The sequence below is a fragment of the Podarcis raffonei genome, chromosome 6, assembly GCF_027172205.1.
Source record: "Podarcis raffonei isolate rPodRaf1 chromosome 6, rPodRaf1.pri, whole genome shotgun sequence".
NCBI lineage: Eukaryota > Metazoa > Chordata > Lepidosauria > Squamata > Lacertidae > Podarcis > Podarcis raffonei.
Window position 1 is genome coordinate 65,206,633 of NC_070607.1, and position 23,076 is coordinate 65,229,708.

The window sequence follows — 23,076 nt, forward strand, 5'->3', positions numbered from 1 at the left end:
GGCGCCGCCTGGTACCCCCTGGGAATTGTGGTCCGGGCGGGCACGCCGGGAGCTGTAGTTTTCGGGGACTAAGCGCATGCTCGGCTGCGCACAGCTTGCTGGGAAAGCAAGTTTTCGTTTTGGCTCCGGGTAGTTCTTGAAGGAGAGGAGCGTGCGAAGAGTCACGCAGTGCGGCCTAATCACGTGGACTGTCCGTTTACGTACTTCTGAGAGGAGGCGGCGGCGGTGGGGTAGCTGCCGCCAGGGACGGGAGACAGTCGTCGTTCAGCTTTTTGCTGTGGCTTAGGGGTTATTTTGGAACCTATTTTTAGTTGCAAGTTTGAATCCCGGAAAATAAAAAAACAGCATTTGGCGACAAAGTCTCTGAGCACATACAGAGTGCCTTTCATCATTGTTAAGTAAACAGCTAACCCGCACTTTAGTAAGAAGAGAGAGGACTTCTATTTCAGCAGGGTCCATTTTAGCGGTCATGATTATTTTCTGTACGTTTATGTTACCGGTTTTTTAAGCCAGCTTCGGGAGCACGGAATTCTAGATCTAATTACTAATTTTTACCGTGTTCACAATGGCAAAGTTGCCCTTGAAAGTGTAGCTTGTGAAATTTCTAGAGGAAATAAAAGGTACATTAGACTATTTTAATTATCTGAACTTAAGCGGCGTGCATAAAATTTAGAAAGGAGTAAATCCTACTGAATTCGTTGGAATTTACCTTGGAGTAAACAGACTACATACTGTTTATTTTGGGTTTAGTCATGATACTTTATGGTGATAGTGTTGATAGGGACAAATGGATCTTTGTGTCAGTAAAAGAAAACTGATTTGTCCAATAAGTCAGCGGCCACACACAAACACACCTCCCCCCAATCCTGCACATATTAATTGCTCAGGAAAAGAGGTATGTCTTTGTCCTAGTAGCAGCAGTGTAGAGAAGCTCATGGGCCTGCTGTTAAAACTGAAAAAATAATCTTAAAAAGTTTGAAAAGAAAACCAACTTCACAATCTCATCTTCATAGACAAGAGGTATAACTTTGGAAGAGCCATGTAAAACACAAAGGTTAAGCTGTTAGCTGCACTTGCAAAGAACCAGGATTTGTGTTGTCTGTAATTACTAACAGACTTCCTTTTCTTCCTGATCCTGTAGAATATAAATTGGTCCAGTGAGTTTTGAAAGTGCTCTTTGATGCAAAGATAAATGTTTTCCCTCCTCAATTAGTACTGCGTATAGGTGTCTGGTAACACATGTTTAGGAAGCTGTGTTTCAACAAATAGTGCATTTGGTGCACATTTTAAGTTCTGGCCTAGTTATCTCTGCAAGTGCTGCAATCTAGGTCCTTCATCCTGAAGCTGTCAATACTCTGCTCAGGTGTATTATTTTGCCTAACTAGCAATCCCCTCATGGCAGATATTTGTTCTGCCAGCTTAAAGCATAAAAAGTTCAGCTCTTTTTCAGAGAACTCCAAAAAGCATTTGAACTTGGACAGCTCATACTTACTTAATGAAGAAGCAGCAGCAGCATTCAGAATGATAAACTAGGTCACTCAAATATTTCAGTTAATCACTGCTAGAGGGAGCTCTGTTGTTTTGTATTTTATAGAAGATCAAAGTTGTTAACTTGAGTACAGTACAGTATGTACAAGGATGAGAGTCTGGCAGATAGAATTCAACTCAACTGTACATCTGCTTATAGGATATATGCTTCTTTAGACACATTACTCTCTCGGTATCATACAGGAAAAAAATTTGCATTACTTAAGCCAAACAAAGTAGAATACAGTATAGGAAGCTGCCTTATACACAGCGAGACCATTGGTCCATCTACCACAGTATTGTCTGTTCTGACTGGCAGTAGCTCTCCATGGTTTCAGACAAGGGATATTACTATCCCTACCTAGAGATGCCAGGGATTCAACTGAGACTTCCTTCATGCAAAGTACTGAGCTGTGGCACATCCAAGGTGCTGTGTATATTCTGAGACATACTTTCAGATCACAGTGAGTGGTAGTGAGGGCCAATGGTGCCCCGGATGAACTGGATATGCATCCTAGGCAAGGGTGAGCAGAAGACTGAGCCCATTCTACTAGTATATCTTCAAGTGTTTTTCAGTGCCTCAGCATTTCAGACTCACTGTTGTTCTAATAATATCAACAACAAAATGACACACACATTAAATTGGACAGCCAAAATGAGGGAAGTCTAGGGTAACTAGGAACAGACTGTGAGCTTAGATCCATTCTAGAATGCAAAACAAACCTTTGTCCTCTTAGTATATACCTTGCACCCGTCTCCAGTTGATGAGATATCATGGTTCTTCTTGTAAAACAAAATAATCGAAAACAAAGTGAATTGTGACATCTGACTTAAAACATGTCTTACCCAAAGTAGTAGTAGTAGTAATACACAAAATAAATTGCATAAATAACTTAAACTACATAAGCAAAATCTCTTGAAAAAGCACTTAACAGTTGAACAGTTCCTCAAATAATCCTAGATCTAAAGTATAGGTGGGGAATCATTTGTGTATGGTGATGGTGAGTAGACCAGAGCCAAAAGTAGGTGAGGATGACCCATTTGTATGCATTCACATATCCAAAAAACATTTGACATCAAAACTAGAAGGGTTTAAAACCATTTCTCCCGGGTAAGCTTCCTTCTGGGTTGATCTGAAGGCAGTAGCTGAGCAGTGGGAAAGAAGGAGCTGTGTGCTGCTGATCAGCAGGACTGGTAGCCACACTTCACCACGGCTCAGAGCAAATCTCTTCCTCTCTCTGGCTTTCCTTTTTCAGCAGCTCTCACAAAACTGCATCAGGCTCCAATGGAGGAATAGAGCTATCTGTTCTTCCCCTCCAGGAACTTGCTGGGTGGGGAGGAAAAGAAAGGAGAAGCAAAACTTTAAACTGGGTGGGAGCCCTCCACAAAGTGCATTTGGACCACAGGTTGAAGGTTCACCATCCCAATATAATATATACTTCAAGAATTTGTGGAGAGAAAAAATGAACTCCAGAAAGCAAAAATTATTTGAGTTGAGAATTCAGAAGGTGTTCCCAGCAGGTGGAAAGTTTTAGAAACTACAGCAAGACACAATGATATATCTATTACCAGTACTGCCATAATGTTTGTTTTAAATATGTCTATCCTGCCTTCCAACCTAAATATCAAAGGCAGTTAACCCCATGGATTAAAACAATTCAAAACACATTAAAGTACAATTTAACAAATACTATAGCATGTCAACTATCAAAAATTGAAGACATGCATCTTGAATGTCAAACGTATAAAATACTTGAGTAGCTGACAAATAGACAAACTTTCCAAATGACAAATTTGAAACAACCCTATGCTCAGTTGGTTAGGGTGTGCTGTGGTGCATGCTTAACTGGGATTAAGCACCTTTCAACAAAGGTGCTTTCAACAAGCACCTTTTGAGAGGGACTTGCCTCTCAATAAACATCTTTAGGACTGCACTATTCATGGAATACAGTTGCTCGGCATACTGCATTTTACATAAGGATTGGTTTTTAGAGGCATTTAGTTTGAGGTGTTCCATATATTGCAAATATGAACCCAAATACTTTTGTGTTAAGAGGAGATAATTCTTCAAAGCAAACAAGCCCACTAATTGCTATTTGATGTACATATGCAAACTGTAGCAGCCCCAGGCTGACAAGCAGCCACTTCTAAAATCTTTCCCACCTTCTAAACGAAATACAAAAGTATTCTGAACAGGAAATGCACATTGAAAGACAAGGAACTGATATAAAGTTGCTACTTGGCTTTGGCATTCTCTCTCTCCCTTTCAAGTTTAGATTTTCATCATTTAGTATAGGTGTGCAAATTGCCACCTCCCTGCTCATCTGAAGCATAGTGCTTCAGTGTCTGCAGTGAGAGATGACGTTCTAGTCCTTATTGATAAAATGAAAACTTAGCAAATCATGCAGTCCAGTTGGCATCCACCCAAGAGTCTTTAAAGAATTCAAATGTGAAATTGCAATATTCTAGCCAAACTATGTAACTTGTGTCTAAGATCAGTCTCCATACCTCACTGGAAAGTGGCCAATGTAACACTAATGTTTAAAAAAGAATCTTGTTAGTTTTATGTCTGTTCTGAGAAAACTGGTGGAAAGTATTGTTAAATATAAAATAACCAAGCAGATAGAACAGGTGTGGGGAAACTTTGGCCTGCCAGATGTTGCTGAAGTATAACTCTCATAATCCCTTGCCATTGGCCATGCTTGCTGGGGCTGATGGGAGATGTAGTTCAGAAACATCTGGAGGGCCAAAGGATCCCCACACCTGATATAGAAGAACAAGTCTTGAGCCAGAACCAGCACGGCTTCCATGACAATTAGACCTATTTCACTAATCTATTAGAGTACTCTGAGAGGGTCAACAAACATATATAAGTAATCCAGTTTACATAGTGTACCACAACTTAAAAAAAAACCTTTCAGTGCACATTGGAACAAAACAACCTTAGTGTCAAATATATACATTCATGGAGTCTGAACTGGTAGTGACTGACTAGGAACAATACCTTGAGGTCAGAGTGGATAGCTCAATTAAGATGATAACCCATTTACGCAGTGGGTGGCAGCTGTGGAAAAAGCAAATTCCATGCTAGGCATCATTAACAAAGGTACTGAAAATAAAATTGCTGGTGACATAATACTGTTATACAAATCAATGGTGTGACAACTCTTGATATATTATGTGCTGTTCTGGTTGCCTCACCTCAAAAAAGATATTGTAGCGTTGGAAAAAGTTCAGACAAAGGCAACTCAAATGATGTGATGAAGCAACTCTCCTCTGAAGAAAGGTTATGGTGCTTGGGACTTTTTAGTTTAGAGGAAAGAGCAAATAGAAATGACAGCAATGTTTAAAATTATGGATGGAGAAAGGAGGTGGAGAAATATTTTTCTCCTTATAGCATTGGAATTACTCGGAGAAATTTGCACTAAAATGCTGGTGAATTTTCATGAGGGTTTCTTAAAACCTCAAAATGATGCAAAATGTGGAGAACTGAATTTAAGACTGGAGAGAAACTGAGGGAACCGAAACTGACAGATCCTTCCATCCCTATGTCTGAGTGCTGGACCTGTTGAGCCCCTGGCCTGATCCAGCAGACCTTTTTATGCCTCTAGTCAATGAGGAATATACTGAACCGATAGAACGTACTGGACACCCACAGGAAACAGCACCTTTTCTTCTTAATCTGTTTAGCTGAAAACATACTTAAAAGAATACAAACTGGTACAATCTCACACAGCCACAAAAAGAAGGAAAGAAAATAGATTTGATTACTCCCAAATCTGCACTTAACTCCAGGTTTCTTTCTTTTAAAAAAAGATCTGAGCTAAGCATGTTTATTTTTAATTAAATCCTTCATGGCAAAATTAGAAATTCAACACATCTGTGAACTGAGTAATTAGGAAAATCGAGATTTGCACACAGAGTACTAAAACAGTTGGCAAGTGCTCTGTTGTTCGAATGTTTGGCTACAATGGTTCCTATTAGCATTCGCCTAATTAAAAGATTATTCTGAAATAGATGAAGCATAAATTAGGCCTTGATTGCCACAGGATATTCTATTGCTTTTCCAAAATCAGGAAGAGGCTGACTGAAAGAGAGGAAGTAAGCAGCCCAGTCCGTCTAGAAACAGATTGCCCAGCAACAGTCTTGCTGTGTGCTGCACTCTTGTTGCTGTCTGAAGAAGAGGAAACACAGCTGGCTTATCCAGTGTAAGGCCAGTTCTTCTTTTCACTCATTCTACACTGGCAGAGGAGACACGACACAAGAACGTCCTTGTAGATCTGAGAATTAATGAAGTTCTATTGTTGCATGGAGGTGCAGATATGGCAGGCAGGAATATTTTGCCTCATTCCATTTGCAGATTCAACTTTTTTTAGCATTAGGAAGACCCATGTGTAATTCCGTTTTTCTCCCTCTTTAAATGCAGCAGCTCCCATAAAATTTGTTGTCTTCCATCAAACCTGTATACATCCTTTCTTACATCTCTTAAAACCAACAGGTCACGCCCACATCAACATCCTGAGAAGGGTACCGATTCCCACAGACCTACAATTTCCAGCATCCCTCCAACTCTCTGCTCTGAACTCTGGTTTTGCCTTTCTAACTATCTGTGTATTAGGGGATGCTCCCCCACCCATTATTGCTGTTCCCCTTAATGACCAATCACCCAGGCTATCACCTCACCAGGATGCTAGCCTGGGTATTCCAAGAATTAGAAGGGGGGCAGACATTCAGCCCACCCCCCAAAGCCGTCATAGCAATATTGTTTATTGTTTTTACGTTGTACACCTCTTAGATATGTTTAAAAATATTAAGCGCTCTATAAATGCTTTTAAATAGAAAATGAAATAATCCACACCCCTGCAGCAAAATAGATTCCACTAGCACAAATAAGATATAGACATTATTGTACAGTACGCAGTTGGAGTCCATCCATGCATTTGTCAGGGAGATCCAGGGAGGTTGAATATGTCCCTTTCCTCATCTCCAAGGCAGCAACTAGATGCAACTAGAACAGATGCTAACCTGACAGTGAGAGGAGCACTCTTTGTATTAGACACACAATGAATCCCACGGTAAAAGAGCCATGCAAATATATCAAAAATTGAATAACCTGCCTTAAGATTTTCATACACGCAACCCAATTTGCATTCTCTGACTCATTTGTGTTTGTAATTCAAATGAGTCCTTGACCTACATGGCTGACTTAAATTTTTGCTTTTAAGTGGAAGCCAGTCCCTTATCTATCAGAGTTCTGAATATTAGTACTCTGAATGTAGCTGTTGGCAACTCAATAAGTATGTCATTAAAAGTTAAGTAACTTCTTTTTGACAGTGCCAATGGTAGTGCTGTACACTTTTGAGATAAATCTGAAATATGCACCACTATTGAATTTTGTAGAAATGCAATCTGCAGAAGCAGTAACCAGCATACTAAATAAATAAAACATTTTATTTTATTATATTGCATCTCCCATATAAACATTCCATTAAATGCTTTAGGGTTTCTTTTGGTTTTTCAAGTCATTTTTTTTACAGAAATAAAGTCTGTCAGTTGTGCCTGATCCCCCACCCCCATCTTTTCTCTTTTCTCTAGAGTGTACCACATCTCACTTGCTCCAGCCATCTGGGAGTGTTTCCACAATGCAAATACCTTATCCTGTAGGTGCCCCTTGCATAATGCACCTTATGTGTTTATACACCAGTACTTTGAACGTTTGAGCATGGAGAATACTGCTTCAGTGCAAAGTATAAAACCTTTGCAATCCCAAAATTCTAGCCCACAAACTTGTGAGAGAGAAATTCAAGTTCTGATTGCAAAAGATAGGAGTGAAAGGGCAAATAAAAAACTCCTAATTTTGAACGTTTGGGGAAACAGATCCCGGCTGGAGAAAATCTTGTCACAGGTGTTGAGGCGGCACATGGCAGAGTATTAAAATGGTCAGGAATTATTCCTTAAAATTTCAACAAGACTCAGGATCAAAACCAAGCAGTTGGTTTGGAGACACCCCAATGGCTGCTTGAAGGATGATTGGTTTTATTTTAAATGTAGGCAGCCAAAACTGCTTGCTTACTTGTTGATTTTTTAGAGATAGGGCACCTGTGGATGGCTGACCTCCTACTTCAGTTACATACTGGAAATCACAGGATACAACTATTGCTTCTGTGTCCACCAATGATTACCTGGTGTCCATTACATTCATGCAAATAAATGTTCTCTGCGTGAGAATACAACAGAGAAATTCCCTACCAGATATATTTCAAAAGAAAGGTCTGAGCTTGAAAAATCCACAACTGAATATCACTCAATTCTTGGAACACAATAATTACTAATAAATAACAGTGCCTCTCATCTTCAGCATTTCCCCCTGCTGAGCCACATCTTTGCTAATGCCTCCTGGAATGGAGGACACACCCCAGGAAAGATGCTGTTGCTTCAGGAAAGGTGTGAGCCCCAGCACTTCTCTTTGTTCGGCAGTGTATTGTTTTGACAAATAGTACTTCATTGGAAACGTGAACAGAAGCCAGGAACTTTCACAGTTCAGTATTATATTTTGTCTATAGTGGTCACATATACTATCTTTCTAGTAGCACGACAACAAAAGCCATTATGTTCCAAATGATGGTCTTGCCGCAGACTCCAATTGCTGAACTGATGACAGAAGAAGGTAAGGCTCCTGCAGAGACAAAGGGCATCAGCAAAGTTCTACTAAATGTTCCAACTTGGTGGTGGATCTCTTGGTCCCTTGGGTTTTGAAAACCGGTTTGCAAAGCCTAGAAAACAAAACCAATAACATGTTACATATGGTAGAGCATGGGTAGGCAAACTAAAGCCCGGGGGCAGGATTCGGCCCAATTGCCTTCTAAATCCGGCCCATGGACAGTGCAGGAATCAGTGTGTTTTTACATGAGTAGAATGTGTGCTTTTATTTAAAACACATCTCTGGGTTATTTGTGGGGCATAGGAATTTGTTCATTTCCCCCCCCCAAAAAAATATAGTCCGCCCCCCCCCAAGGTCTGAGGGACAGTGGACCGGCCCCCTGCTGAAAAGGTTTGCTGACCCTTTCGCTAGAGGACCCTTGTGTTCAACTCTTCAATTCTATGGTTCTAAGAGATTAGCATGTGATTCTCTCGCAAGAATAATAAAAGAGGCCAGCTGTCTGATTCAACTAATGACAAGTGAGTCTGATATATTGGCATTCATACTGTATATCACATTGCTGAAATTATTTACTTTGGGAGTGGGCTTGGGGAAGAGAGTGCAACAACCCCAGAAGCAAGTATTTTGAAAACTACTGTAATACTGTAGTTTCATAATATGTTGCCATCAAGCATGGTGCTGGTTTAGCTCAGTTGGTAGAGCATGAGACTCAGCATCTCAGGGTTGTAGATTCGAGTCCTACATTGGGTGAAAGATTCCTGCATTGCAGGGGTTGGACAAGATGACTCTCGTGGTCTCATCCAGCTCTACAATTCTATGATTCCAAGTTGACTGTTTCATCAGACCCAAGACTATAGAGTGCATTCCTCTAATATCTATAAACTAAAACAATGTGTAACAATAACCATTGTCAGTGGCAAAACAACAACTACACCACCCTTAAGTTTTTTCAAGGTTAGTCAAATAAGGAAGCATCGCTTTTTAAAACAACAACAACAACAACAACAACATACCAAACCTCAAAACAGAGCTGGAGTGATTTGATTGATCAGCCTCTGGAACTTTTAAAACTGAAGGTGAACCACAAATACCTAGAAATAGAAAGGAAGATCTTAGGAACTGATAGGCTGCTATCCTAACCCTACTTATTTTAGAGCAAGTCATGTTGAGTGCAATGTCTCAGTAGACATTGTTAAGATTGAGCTGATGGCCCATGTAAACATCACAGGCTTCTTGAAACATGATTCCTGCTGGGGAGGCTGTGGTACTCAGGCTGGGCACAAGTGTGAATAACAATAACACAGAATTTTAAAGACCACTGTATTCTGCATTGTCTATTGGTTGCTCTGCTCCTGAGATGTTTTTCTAGTCACATAGGAATTACTGATCTGTCAGCAAGTTCCTGTGCATCTGCTAAGTGGTTCACATGACCCAACAATAGGGATAAATCGCACGGGTCTTCCCCACAAGTACTGTTCTGCAGGAGGGGGAGGAGTGCTTATTAAGTGACAAAGACCTATGGCCATATTATTGGGTCATTTAAACACTCTCTTAGCTGTGCAGGAGCTGCACATAGATGAGCTGCCTGCATAGAGCTGGAAAAATGTTTAATAGGCACCACAGAACTTGAAGGATCTTTCCAGGAGGCACAGAATATTATGCTGTGTCTGGGGCAACATTCTACGACCTTCACATTACTTTTGTTCCTCTGCCGCACCTTGACATCCTGCTCTATTTAACCCTGGGACCAGGGCCAACACCTTTGTTGGTGCCTGTGATTAAGGCCTAGATCTATACATGCCTTCTGTGAACACGGAGATCCAACTGCATTGTCGGGGCTGGACTGTTGGCAGTAGCCGGATGTGTGCCAGAAGCCACAGGACAAAGGCCAGAGTAAAGGTCAGAATCCAAAAGGACAAGTTAGGAGGCAAGGCTGAAGAGCAATCCAGAGGCCAAGACCAAAGACCAACCAATGATACTGGAACACATCAGAGTTTAGGAAGACTTTGTTGCTCAAGCGAGGTTCAGTTGGAACAGGAAGTCCTCCCATACTTATTCTTGTCCAGAAGGATCCTGTAGCCAGCCTGGGTGGGCACAGCCAGTCCAGGGTTCTTCATTGAGAAGCTGCCACCTGCACTTTAGTAGCTCACTACAGAGGAGAGCTGTCCATGGATCCCAATTCTTGACTGTTTTTCTCTTCACCAGTCTAGCGCTGACACTCTCCTCCTCCAATACCTAAGTGGCTTCCACCTCTCTCTCCATCTCAGGCCCAACTGGCTAAAACAATACTCTCCATCCTGCCCCCCTCAGATTTTTAAAATAAATTTTGTTTTTATTGCAAAAACAAGAAAACAATACAGCATATATTGCGTATCTCTATATCGCTCTCTATAAAATTTCTTTATTAAATTTGTCAGTTGCTTTATCTTGCCCAGGGCAACCCAAAGTGACTTACAACCAAACGAAGAGGCAATAAACCCTACATAGATACATTAAAGACAAGAGGAACAAGAAATACATAAAAAATATCCCACCCACAATGTGACCACTAGCTGCTGATACTGCCTGGATTTTGTTACAACGCACATCTTAGAAGGTGCCGTGCTTCCAAATCAGCAACGTTGGCAGCGATATTTCCTGCTTTTGTTAATCCAAAGAAGGACACACAGGAAGAGCACCGTAAAGATTTATCAAGGTTTCCTGGAAAATGTTTGAAGGCAGGAACCTGCATCAACAGGTGCATGGAGCAAAGATTTATAAACCAGCATTTTAAAAAATAAATGTTTTGTGCTAGAGGTACCATCCCAAGTAGGTCTAATCTAAAAGGCCTGTCATCTATCGTGTGTGGAATAAAATAATGCCCCAGTTCAGATAATGAATGTTGCTTCATGGGAATAATAGCATTAGGATCTTGTTGACCCACAGTGATCATAATGTCTAGTTCACCCACCTCTTATACAGAAGAGATACTGAAAAGATGTGGGAGAGGCTTGGTAAGCAGTATACACAAAGGTGTAGAAAGATTTCACATTTTAGAAATTGCCTTCTCTGTTTAGTATTCACAATGAGACCTCTGCAGATAAACGTAGATCTTTAATTAATTCCTGGTTCTGAAACCCTCTGAGATGCACAGTGAAAAACAGTGGAGCTACGTGATAGGTCTTTATTAATCCAGCAAAACTACTGAGTGCCTTCATCTCCCAATAGAGTTGTCCGGGGTTATGGTTCCTCGGCTCAGACTACAACACAGCACCGCCACAGTGAATATGCAAAATATAGACAGTCTATAAATTCAAAAGACTTACTGTTCTTCACATTTCGTAAAATTTTCAAGCTCTAGGGGGGGAAACACAGAAAAATTACGGTGTTGCAAAAACCCTGCTTATTAAGAACAGATCTATTTGAAAAATAAACTACAGGGAGCAACTGTCATGAGTACCTGTCAAAAGGCTGTCCCATATTCTACCCACCCAACTCATTTAATCTGGATTGACTGTTTCTGCAGGAAGTCCAATAAGTAAAAATAAAATGGAAATGGTAAACATGGATCAAATTGGATGGGGGGATATAGGGTGACATTTGAGAAGCACTGAGTGTACAATCAGTTGCTGTGTGAAAGCACCCTAGATTAACACAAGCAGCCCATTCACTTTCTGGGACAGCAGAATGGAATTCTCTTCCAGTTAGAAGAGGAAGAGGTTTGTTCACCTTTGCCTTGAGGCTCTAGTAACCCTTTAAAGGTGAAACAAAGGCAGCCTCGAGTTGCATCACAATGGGCCATTAATTTGAAATTAAGGTCCTTGGGTATATTTCCTTCTGAAAAGAGTGAATCACTGTTAATTTACATATTTGATTATTACAGCTTAACTGCACAGGTAGCAAAACTGCAGTTTCTGGTTTCATATATACTGTATTTGCTTCTCTTTCTTGCTTAGAGCACTCCCTAGTGTTGTGAATGAGAAATGTTCCAAGCTCTGATTTTTACCAGAGGATCTACCAGTTAAAAACTTATTTCTTCTCCATATTATGGATGGAGTCAGTGGGGGAGAGAGACACCTAACAATTGTTAGGTTGTGTTTTTAAGCAGCATAATGTGGGCTAAAACTGGAAAGTTGGGTAGTCATGTATTCTACCTAACAGAAGGCAGCCCTCCATCAGAAGACAGTTCTCTATTTAAAGATAAAGAACTTCTGCACAGCTGAAACTTATATAATTAGCATGGAATGGGGGAAGCCCTGCTTCTCTGCTAATAGAAATGTTACAGCCGTCTCTCCCTCCACTTCTTATGCATTCTCTATGCTCCTTTACCTTACTCCTCCTGAAGCATTTTGCTTCCTTTGATGACTTGTCTGTTGATCTAATCACAGATTCTCCAAAACTCACAGCATTGTTCGTAACAGATGGTTGAGCTAGAAAAACAAAAACACACTTAGCAAAACAATAACTGTATCGACGCTTCCATATACATGGGAAAACCTGTAGACCTCCAAATGTTGCTGGACTCCAATTCCCAACAGCCCTAGCAGTCAGCATGGCTAATGTTCATGGATTATGGGAGTTGTAGTCCAACAACATCTGGAGGGTCAAAGGTTACCTACCCCTGCTATATATGGAAGGCATCATTTGAGAAGAAAAAGAAAACAAACCAATTCTTCCCCCCAAAATATAGCAATTCTTTCAATATATTCTTTCAATATAATTAAATGTATAATTAATACTAGACTGTAAACCACATTGGAGATTTTTTTTTGTCCTTCTGAGGTTCTCTGGCTGCATCACTTGATTTATAGACATTCGGTATTGTTTCTCAGTATGCCACAAGTATGTATTAATAGGAATTACTGGCAAAAGGTGGGTTCTGAATGTGATTATATGGAGACTCATTGTTATCTTCCTTTCTTGTTGCTGTGATTTTCCTCCATCTGCTCCAGCTGCAACAAAACATTTCTTTCCCATATCAGTCTCTACAGCCACAGCAGGTACTGTAACTCTCAAAAAATTTGACTTTACCCCCAAAGGCACACTCCTCCATTGTCTCCCAAGACAGACAGATGCCAACAACAAGATTCTCCTCCAGCACTTTTCACCCAGACCTTTTCAAACCTGACTTTGTATTTGCTACCTCCTCAAATGAAAATGCATTAACTAAAATCACCACCCAATAATGTTGTTACAAGACAGCCACAGCTATTGTACTTACATTCCTCATCTGCAAGAATAAAGGACTCAGGAGTTCTTTCAGGAAGGGGGGGAGGGGAAGGAGACCGATCCCGGGGAATCTCTGTAACAACAAGCAGTACAAAATAATTTAAAGAAAACATTTTCATTAGCTTGCTTTCAAAAAAAACCCTGAGCCTCTCCAGCATCAGGCGAACATTGTCTGCAATGTCTTCAGTTCTGCTATCTGCTATCAGTGTTAAGCACAATTCATCCCAAGAAAACATGTATGCACCTTAAGCTCCCACATACATAGGGAGAATTCTTAAAACGTGTGTTAATATCACTGGCTCTTCAGTATTTTGCAGTAATACTAACAGAACAAGATGACAATGAGGAACAGGATTTGGTAAGTGTACCATCTAGTGTACCATCTATACAACAGAAGTTTTCCATTGACAATAAAAGCAAGGCATTGCTAGAATGATGGAACATGAAGCAAGCAGGTGTAGTAGTAGCACAGACTAATTCATAGAAATGTCAGGAGAATGTTTACCTGATCTGGGTCTCTGCAGCTTTGCATTCTGAAAACAAACAAAAGGAGAATACTTTATCGTCCCTCAACTCTGTATAACTGCATTTAACTTTTAGTAAGTAGGTGATGGACAGCTGTAACTCTCTAAAGGTTTGACAATGCCCCCAAACAGCATCATACTCAATGTTCTTAAAGAATTACATGCTGCGTACAATTGTAGTGGAAGGTGGATCCACATGCCGTTTGTGAACCATGCATTTGCAAAAATCTTATTTCAATTTTTCAAAACTAAATCAGAAAAAAGGGCATTCTACTCATTTTTAAAATGTGACCACTGAAAGTGACACTCAAGCAAGCCACTTGTCTTTACTCAGAAGAGTTCTCCCCATTAAATTGCTGAAGGGATTTTTAACTGTGGTGTTAGCAAGAACCAGAGCGCCCTGGTCCTGTTTCTACTAATATCAGTATGCCCTTCCTTTCTGTCTTTTTTCTGCCTTCAGGTTCAGAAAGTGTTATTTACTTCCCACTCCTGAAAAACTGTTGTACTGAACTGAACAAATAAGAATAACAGCTTGAAGCAAATTTAGCAGTGCTGCGAATGATAACAATTACAAAAGCCCTACCCGCAGAACAGTGTTTCAGCAACACGGTAGTAGCTGCATTAGACGGAATGCTACTCTGTCAGCATATAACACATCTACTCAGAGATCAGCACAGGTTGTAAATTTGTTACCGGGCCCTTACCAGCTCAGGAAATTGCAGTAACAGCCCAGTGAGAACTGAGAATGCTCTGTGGACATGGTACACTGACTAACAAGGGTGGGGTGGAAAACTGGAGGAAAAGAATGGACAGAATGGAGTATCCTGCAGAAGGCCTAGCTGTCTGGAAGCCTGAACAGAACCTTGCAACATTTTGTCTCAGGTCCCACTTGCTCATGCTAAAAGCCAAAGCCCTTTATTCATTTCCCCTGTTTTGTGGCATCTTCCTAGTTAGTCACATCAGCTCCCAATAGATTTTAGGAAGAAGAATGTTCGTTAGCAGGTGTTCCCATCTTCACTGGAATTTGCTGGACATCTCTACTGCCAGTTGACTTACTCAGACTTACCGGTAATACAACTTGTTTTTTCAGAAGTATTGTCCTAGCCTCAGCTGTTGGACTATGAACTGAATATCTGCTGCAATTTAGTTATATAAAGTAGCAGCCTTTGTTTCTGCAGAAGTCAGGAGAACTATATAGCAATATTACTGGTGGAGATGTATAAAATCTCTAATGCGTTACCTTACTTGGCCTCAGTCTCACAGAGTCATCAGAAAATTTCAGCTGAGACACGCCGCTCCATTCCTTAGAGATTCCAATTTTCTCATTTTTGAACAGTGATTGGTGGTTTGAATCTGGCAACACAGAGTCATCGGCAATGGATAAAATTAGAAAACATAATGGATCTTTTAAAACTTTCTGAAGATCATCACTATCTTAGTCTAAGTTGTAGATCGGGGATGGGGAACCTTCAGCTCAGATTTGGCCTTACAGGGGTCACAACTCACAAACCACAGCAACCTGCTCCACACCTAATGTCATATGTGTCAGGTACCAAATGGCTACAAAGGGAGCTTAAAGTGAGCTCCTGATCATTTCTGTGCTGGAGCGAGGCATGGCAGGCAATGGGCAGCTGATGGGCAATGGGAGCATCCTTGGCTCCAATAGCATGAAGCAGTTTACATTGTTTTTTTTTTTTATAATATTTTTTATTAAACAATTTTTATATTAACACAAACAAAACATACATAAACAAGCAACAAACAATAACAGAACAAAAAACAAGTACCATTTCATGTCCTAATTTCTTAAACCTTACTTCCTCGACTTCCTCTTGCTTCCCGTTTCTGTATTCCAAGTTCTTACAATTATTCAGCGAATCTTCCCTTATTTTACTATAAATTTATGTTAATCATCCTTATTCTCTTTGTCTTAACCATTACTAATAGTAACCATTTATTTTAAACCCAACATCATTCTAGCTGTCATTAATTTTATAGTATTTCTTTAAGTAGTCCTTAAACTTCTTCCATTCCTCTTCCGCCGCTTCTCTTCCCTGGTTTCGGATTCTGCTCGTCATTTCTGCCAAACCCATATAGTCCATCACCTTCATCTGCCATTCTTCCAGTGTGGGTAGATCCTGTGTCTTCCAGTACTTTGCAATAAGTATTCTAGCTGCTGTTGTAGCATACATAAAAAAAATTGTATCTGTCTTTAACACCCCCTGGCCGACAATACCCAAGAGAAAGGCCTCTGGTTTCTTGGGGAAAGTATATTTAAATACCTTTTTCAGTTCATTGTAAATCATTTCCCAGAATGCCTTAATCTTCGGGCACGTCCACCAGAGGTGAAAGAATGTACCTTCCTTTTCTTTACATTTCCAACATTTATTATCAGGCAAGTGGTAGATCTTTGCAAGCTTGACTGGGGTTATGTACCACCTATAAATCATTTTCATTATATTTTCTCTTAAGGCGTTACACGCCGTAAACTTTAACCCGGTGGTCCACAACTTTTCCCAATCGGCAAACATAATGTTATGACCAATGTCCTGAGCCCATTTAATCATAACATGAAGCAGTTTACATTGAAAGTGCTGCTAAAAGGGAGCTTCCCCCACCATTTCAGCAGCAGTTTCCATGCAGATTGCTTCATGCCACTGATCCCTGCAGGAAGCAAGCTTGAACAACTGTGTGACTAGTTTCCCCATGGGGAATTCAATTATGCAGCCACTCCCTGTAGAAAGCAGCTTGAATTCACCATCCATCAGGTGATAGGCAGTGAGTTCAAATCTATGGAAAGGTGTTTTGCCAGCCCTATGCTCAGTGTCAATCATTGGATGGCGAAGTTGGCTTGTGGGGTGAGGATGACAGAAAACTATCTGGCCATCTGGGCCAAAATGGTTCTCCACCCTTGAAAGAGATGATGACTTCATCTTGCATATGGTGTTCTGCCATCAACAAAACTGTATTCACTTAGATGATACTTGAACTCACCATCTTCTCCAGGTACAATAAAGGACTCAGGGGTTCTTTTAGGCAATGGGGGAGGAAGGTCTTCATCCACCTGGGAAGAACCTGTTAAGCCAAAATGCTGAAGTTAGTGGACTTGGGTTATATACACAAATATCTATTGCAGACATGCAAGATAATAACCAAGACCTCTCATGGTCTTCCTTGACCTTGGTTGCATTGCATAGCTACTCGTTACGCAATGTTAGTTTATGAAAACTAGACATGAAATAAAGGACACAGCCTTATTCTGAGTCAGACTGTTGGCCCATTCAGATCCAAACAGTTTATTGTGATCAGCAATACCTCTTCAAGATATATATATTAGGCAAACACTGCTAGCTGAAATCCTTTTAGCTAGAAAAATCCGTGATTGGACATGGGAACTTCTGCTTGCAACATGTGCGCTACAGAACCTTCCCTGCTTCAGTTGTGCACTATCATTTTATGGACAAAAATCTTTGCCATTATGTAGGAAAACCATGCGCATCTTAAAATCCAAGTCTATAGCACTTTTCAGGCCATAAGTGTGGGCAGAAAGTGTCTTGCAACAAGCTTCTCTGTTGATTTAAATGAAGCATATCAGGAACACTGGAAACATGAACAAACTTCCAAATGTATAATAGGGAAACACCACCAGGTTGCAATCGCTGTTGCAAAATCTTGAAGTGCAGAAGCACGAAAGCATTTACTTTCAAAAAATAAACAAAGTGACCACCAGATGGCACTGGAAGTGGTAGCACTGGCAACTACACTTCCTTCCCCCATCAACCATAAATCCTGTGTATCCAAAGTCCACATGGAAACCTTCTGCTAATTTATTTTCCTTCTCATTCCTCATTTATCAGAATACAAAGTAGCACAGTACTATTCATACTTTTTCAGATTTTAGATTTTTACAACTGTGGTATCCCATCACCCAAAAGTGTTGGGTTGTTGTGCAGCATTCCTCCTCCTTCCCTTCCCAGCACTGGGCCAGGCAAGGAGTTTGAATTCTAGATATTAAAACATTATGATAACCCATATACATCTCTTCTGTTAATATTTGTTAGATGTTCACATAAACGCTCAAAGGCCATTTAATCTCCACATATGAAAAAGCTGTTAGTTGTCCATCTTGATTCCTCATCCATGCACTAGCAAAGTCCAATTCTGGCCATGTGCAAACTTAAAATGTTATCACCCCTTGATCTGTTAGGGCAACAAAACAGCCTCCTTGTACAACTTTCCTTTATAATGCAAATCCCCCTGCAGGAGGAACCCACAACCTCTCAAGGACTTACTCTGGCAGGCAGATTCCACTGCACCCACTGGTTGGCTATTCTGAGCCACAGAGCTGCATGGTGGGTAGCTGGCCCTTGCTGGACTTTCCAAGGGCTGACCTCTGGCATCTGCAGCAGAAGCAAGCCGGGGAATTGTTTCAGATGGATTCGCAGCAGGGTCAGGAAGCGCTGGGGAGCATGGTTCGTCCGATGACAGGGAAGAAAAGTAAGGATCTTCTGATGACCAAGTACAGGACTGATGGCGTAACTTCGCAAATAGACAACGCTTGGTGTTGCTTGATAGTTTATTTGAAAGGCTAGAGTCAGCTGTAAATCCTCCAGGCTGCAGGCCCTCACAGGAGTCAGGGTCCTTTCTTGTCAACGTTTGGGACGCTCTCTGTGATGCTAACTCAAAAGGGGTCGATTTGGTCCGTGTTAGAGGCAACTTTGAATCTAAGCTGATCCCAGCCTCACTTCCTGATTTTATAGTGACAGGAAGCTCTGCCCAAAGGAGATGGTTGAAGTCCAAACTGTGATGCTTATGGAGTGGCTGTCTTGGCAACCAAGAGTTCAAGCCTGCTGCAGCATCCATGTTTCTGGTGGCGCTGAAGCTCAAGGATCCAATTGAAATTGCTTGTCTGACCAGAGAAGCACCATCTCTATATCTGTCACAAGTGCCCAGGCTCCGAGATTTCTCCTGTTCCTCTTGCACTGAACTGAAACGAAGGGAACATGATTGTCAAAGGTATAACTACCGTATTCGGGAAGGCCCTTCTCAATGCAGACAAAGCTCCACTACATTGCAAAATGGCTAGGGTTAAGTGAAAACTCAGAAACTTCACTTCCACCTATGAAAAAAGCACATCAACCAAAGGAACCCAGACTAGCTTCTTAAAAATGAAGGTATACTCTTTTTGACACCCTAGGGACTGCCAAGATTTTATTTACCTTGGTATTCAGCCAGATGCTTCTGGAAAGTCTACCAGGAGCGCATAAAGGCAATAACCCTCTCTCAATGTTCTCACACAGCAACTGGTAGCATTCAGAGTTCCTCTGTGTTTAAAGGTTCCAACTAGCTACCATAGACAGTAGCTGCTGATAGACAAGATGACCTCCATACATTTCCTTGATGCAAAGTCAGTAGAGAGGAGAGGCAGGTAGGAATTGTTTTACTTTCGTAACCTTGTTTTCTTTGTAGCAAGGATGGGAAACCTGTGGCCCTCCAGATGTTGTTGAACTACAACTCCCACCATCTCTAACCACTGGCCATGGTGGCTGGGACTTATGGGTAAAACACAGCATCCCCAATCCTGGTCCATAGCTAGGTTGAGACTATGGGTATAAACCAACCAAAGTTGAGCTAAGGCTACTTTATTTCAGTGAAAGAGAGAATAAATATTTAACTGTCCCACTGAGATTAGTGGGCTCCACAGTGCAATCCTGTGCATGTCCTTTGAGATCAATGGGGCTTCCTCCTAGATAAGTGTGCATTGGATTACAGCCTTTTTAAAGTGCATAATCTTTCCCGAATTGTGTGCTATACTTAAGAATTACATCTTTTCTTACCTGTTCAATTGTATCAAAGAAGAAGTTTCCATATGTGGAGCCTGGAGTGCTGTGGCTGTTGTATGGCTTGCTTCAGACTACAAAAGTTACAAAAAATATATAGGTTTTGTAGACTCACAGAACCAGAACATTGGTTTTCAACAGGTGGACGTAGTACTGGCTTACAGCCCAATGCAAGGTGGGTAACAACAGCAGCACTACCACCATATAAATATAGGACAAAATATTTAAGAAATTGGTTGCCAAATGCATGTTTGGGCTAAATCATGCCCAGGTCTGGACTAAAAGATCTGTATTCTGTGAGGTCCACACATGGGCGTAGCCAAGATTTTTGTTGGGGGGGGGCAGGACGTTTGTTTGGGGGGGCAGAACCATTTTGATTGGTCAGTTAATTAAGTATTTCTATTGTTTTACTTGATTGGTGTGGGGCAGCTGCCCCTCCCTTGGCTATAGTCATGTGTCCACACCTTTCATAGCGGAAAGAGTGGGCTACACTGTTGAATCTGGAATTGATATTTGCCATTGCAACAGATAATCACTGAACTCCTTTATCTAGTTACTCCTTTATCTAGGACATCCCTGCTCTCTAAATACATTTTTGGAGTTCAGTGGCTTGATAAATATTAGACTAGTACGGAATCTACCAAGTAGGGTACCTCTCTCTAAGCTCTCCAGGAAATGCTGATTCACTTTTATTGCTTATAATTAATGTGGTATGTCCCTCTTTCATCACCCATCTTACTTCAGTGTATTTGGCTTCTGCGTAGTACTCAGCACCAAGTCTTACATTTTAGCTACCTCATGAGTTATTGGAAATGCTTCCACACTGCATACTATTGCAGCGCTCCACATGGTGAACAGCTGTTGGTGCTACTGTGAGACAGAAGCATCTCCAGCGTCTTCCATATAAAAACTGGTAACATAAAGATCAGACTTTGCTTAGGACTGGTGCAAACATAACACCCCTGAAAGCAAATTGCTTCTGTCTTCCATCATGACTGACTCCAGTTTTGAAGGGCCCTGAAGTGTTCTCTGCTGTAACTTTGATGAGAATCAGAATTGTGCAGTTTATTTTTATTTTTTTAAGTGCAAGTAAAATGAAGTTTAAGCCTATGTACACATCAGTGGCTTAAAGTATGGGCATGTCCCCTCTTTATGTTTGCACTTGCTGGGTACACCAGAGAGGGGGCAGGGGTGTCTTCATTCAATGCACATTACCTGATTTGTTTCTCTGTGCCTACACCACCACCCCTGAACTGAATGAAGCTGTCACCTGCACATGTGCTCCCATCTGCGCATGCACAACAACTATCTGAACTGTGCACACCTCAGCTTAACGGCATCTTGCCTTTTCAAATCAGATGGAAGCTGATTTGAGGGGAAGTACATCAAACAGGAACAATCCTCAAGAATCTACAGGATACATATGGATTGTGGCTAATGCCATGTGCACTCTGCTTCATACATCAGCGGCAGGAGCCCACTGGAGTCGGAAGAAATGGTAATGTGTACACAGCCTAAGTGAACTGGGGGAGGGAGGAAGGAAGTGTGCTTGAGGGGAGGGATAAAAACCCGCTCCTGGGATATTGTCTGTCAACCTCTGCTGACTGGTGTGGATTGCAAGGAACGGAATAACAATTAATATGGCGACTGAAAGAAATAGGAGTGTGTGGATCCTCATGTACCAGTTGCGCACACAGAACAAGTGTGGAACAACCTTGTCCGGACATGCCCTCTGATTCAAGCTGTTTCAAATAAGGGTTCAACTGTATTGGGCTGTAATTCCCAGCCCACACTTGTCTCCAGCCTACCACGGGGGGTGGGAATGACAGGGCTATATGATCACTTTCTTCTAGTACTGCAACCTAAACATGCATGCACAGCTTCTGTGAAGAGATATGCCCCCAAATTTCTCTCAAGGAAGCTCTCTATCTAGGCCCTCGGGTTAATCATTCAGACAGACTCCGCAGAGGTGGGTTTGCTCTTGTCTTGATATTTTAAGTCAGTCTCAGCCCGAAATCCATTTTTGGTAAACTGCTTTTTCAAAGGTCCTTTTTGAAGGTCCTAAAAGCTGTGAAAAACAGCCAGTATCTGTGAAACCACATCCTGGTTGAAATGCTGCCTCTGTCACCCTAGCCTATGCCTCTGCTAGACCACATAACTGCCCACAGCAGATGAGAAAGAAAATGACTCTCTCAGCTTGAGCAGAAGGTCTCCGCAAACACAACAATAAGCACACGGGGGGGGGGGATTGGTGTGGGTAAGATTCAGTTGGGACTTAAAGAATCGGAGTAATGGCATTTGAATTTATCTTAGGTTTTCCTTTATCACTTAGTAGCAAAGGTTGTGCTCACACTTCTCTTTACTGTGCACTCACTGTGTTTCTAGTGCTGCATTTTTAATCCGTGTTCACATGATGTTATTCAAAAAGCCTATGTATCCTGTACTTTGTTATAGAATACTGCTGCTGGATGTGTTGTTTCTCAACCAGTTTCACATGCCATTCCTCATTCACCTCTGGCCAAGGTATGGACAACTTTGCATAGGACAAAGAATTGCTCTCCACCCCATAAATGCTCCACAATGTGAACACAAACAGGAGTGTAGTGAAGCCTTGCCAAAGTGAATGGCTAGGGAAGATAGAGCTGTGAAATGCAGCAGGGGAAAAGCAACTTCACAACACTCTAAGGCAATAATGTGAACACTCATTTAATGTGCAATTGCAAATGAGTAGGTTGCAGTTCTGTGAATAAGAGAGGGTGGAATGTACATTTTGGAAATTCCATGCTGTGGAATCACAACATTGCAGGATATTGACATCATCATCAATGAACTAATCCTTAGAGAACTGAGCACAGGATGATTTTCTGTTTAACCCCTGCTCACTCCTTCTGACTTAGCTTTCAGAAACCAAATGGATGGGTGGAACATTGGGTGTATAACTGATCACACAAAAACCAACAGGGGAGAGTTTGCATGCAAGAAACGAGGGTTGGGTGAATGCAATACCTGAGACCTGAATTTCTCTACAAAGGATAAATGCAACGTTTGAAGTACTTCCTGTTCCAGTTCCTGTTTGGTGCTAGCATTGGTAGGAATGCTGTATTTTGGGGGGAAATGCTCTGTATTTGTAACCAGACACTGTACACTTACCTCCATAGCAAAGTTATCGGAATGATGAGTGAGTGCCTCAATTTGCCTTTTAAAGAGCTCAATCACAGCATCATAGACCAACTTATACTGCTCCTGTAAAATGATGCCAATAAATCACATGGAGATATGCCACTTTTGTTCATTCATTTCTCTACTTCATCTTAGA

The 23,076-nt window shown here is 41.3% G+C and overlaps 1 protein-coding gene across 2 annotated transcripts in view; it reads right to left on the reverse strand.

Moving 5' to 3' along the window:
• Positions 1–6,347: 6,347 nt before the first annotated feature.
• PTPN22 (protein tyrosine phosphatase non-receptor type 22) overlaps positions 6,348–23,076 on the reverse strand; it is a 41,688-nt gene continuing 24,959 nt past the window's right edge. Inside the window, exons 12-22 of one of the 2 annotated variants that reach the window (XM_053393531.1) lie at positions 22,911–23,003; positions 19,758–19,834; positions 18,213–18,907; positions 16,915–16,995; positions 15,161–15,291; positions 13,902–13,929; positions 13,389–13,469; positions 12,497–12,597; positions 11,494–11,524; positions 9,207–9,279; positions 6,348–8,300 (exon numbers count right to left, since the gene is read on the reverse strand). In XM_053393531.1, the coding sequence (XP_053249506.1) occupies positions 8,222–8,300; positions 9,207–9,279; positions 11,494–11,524; positions 12,497–12,597; positions 13,389–13,469; positions 13,902–13,929; positions 15,161–15,291; positions 16,915–16,995; positions 18,213–18,907; positions 19,758–19,834; positions 22,911–23,003 (1,470 nt within the window). In that variant the 3' untranslated portion in view covers positions 6,348–8,221. Of the gene's footprint in view, positions 8,301–9,201; positions 9,280–11,493; positions 11,525–12,496; positions 12,598–13,388; positions 13,470–13,901; positions 13,930–15,160; positions 15,292–16,914; positions 16,996–18,212; positions 18,908–19,757; positions 19,835–22,910; positions 23,004–23,076 lie in introns of both variants that reach the window. The other variant, XM_053393532.1, reaches the window with a different exon arrangement.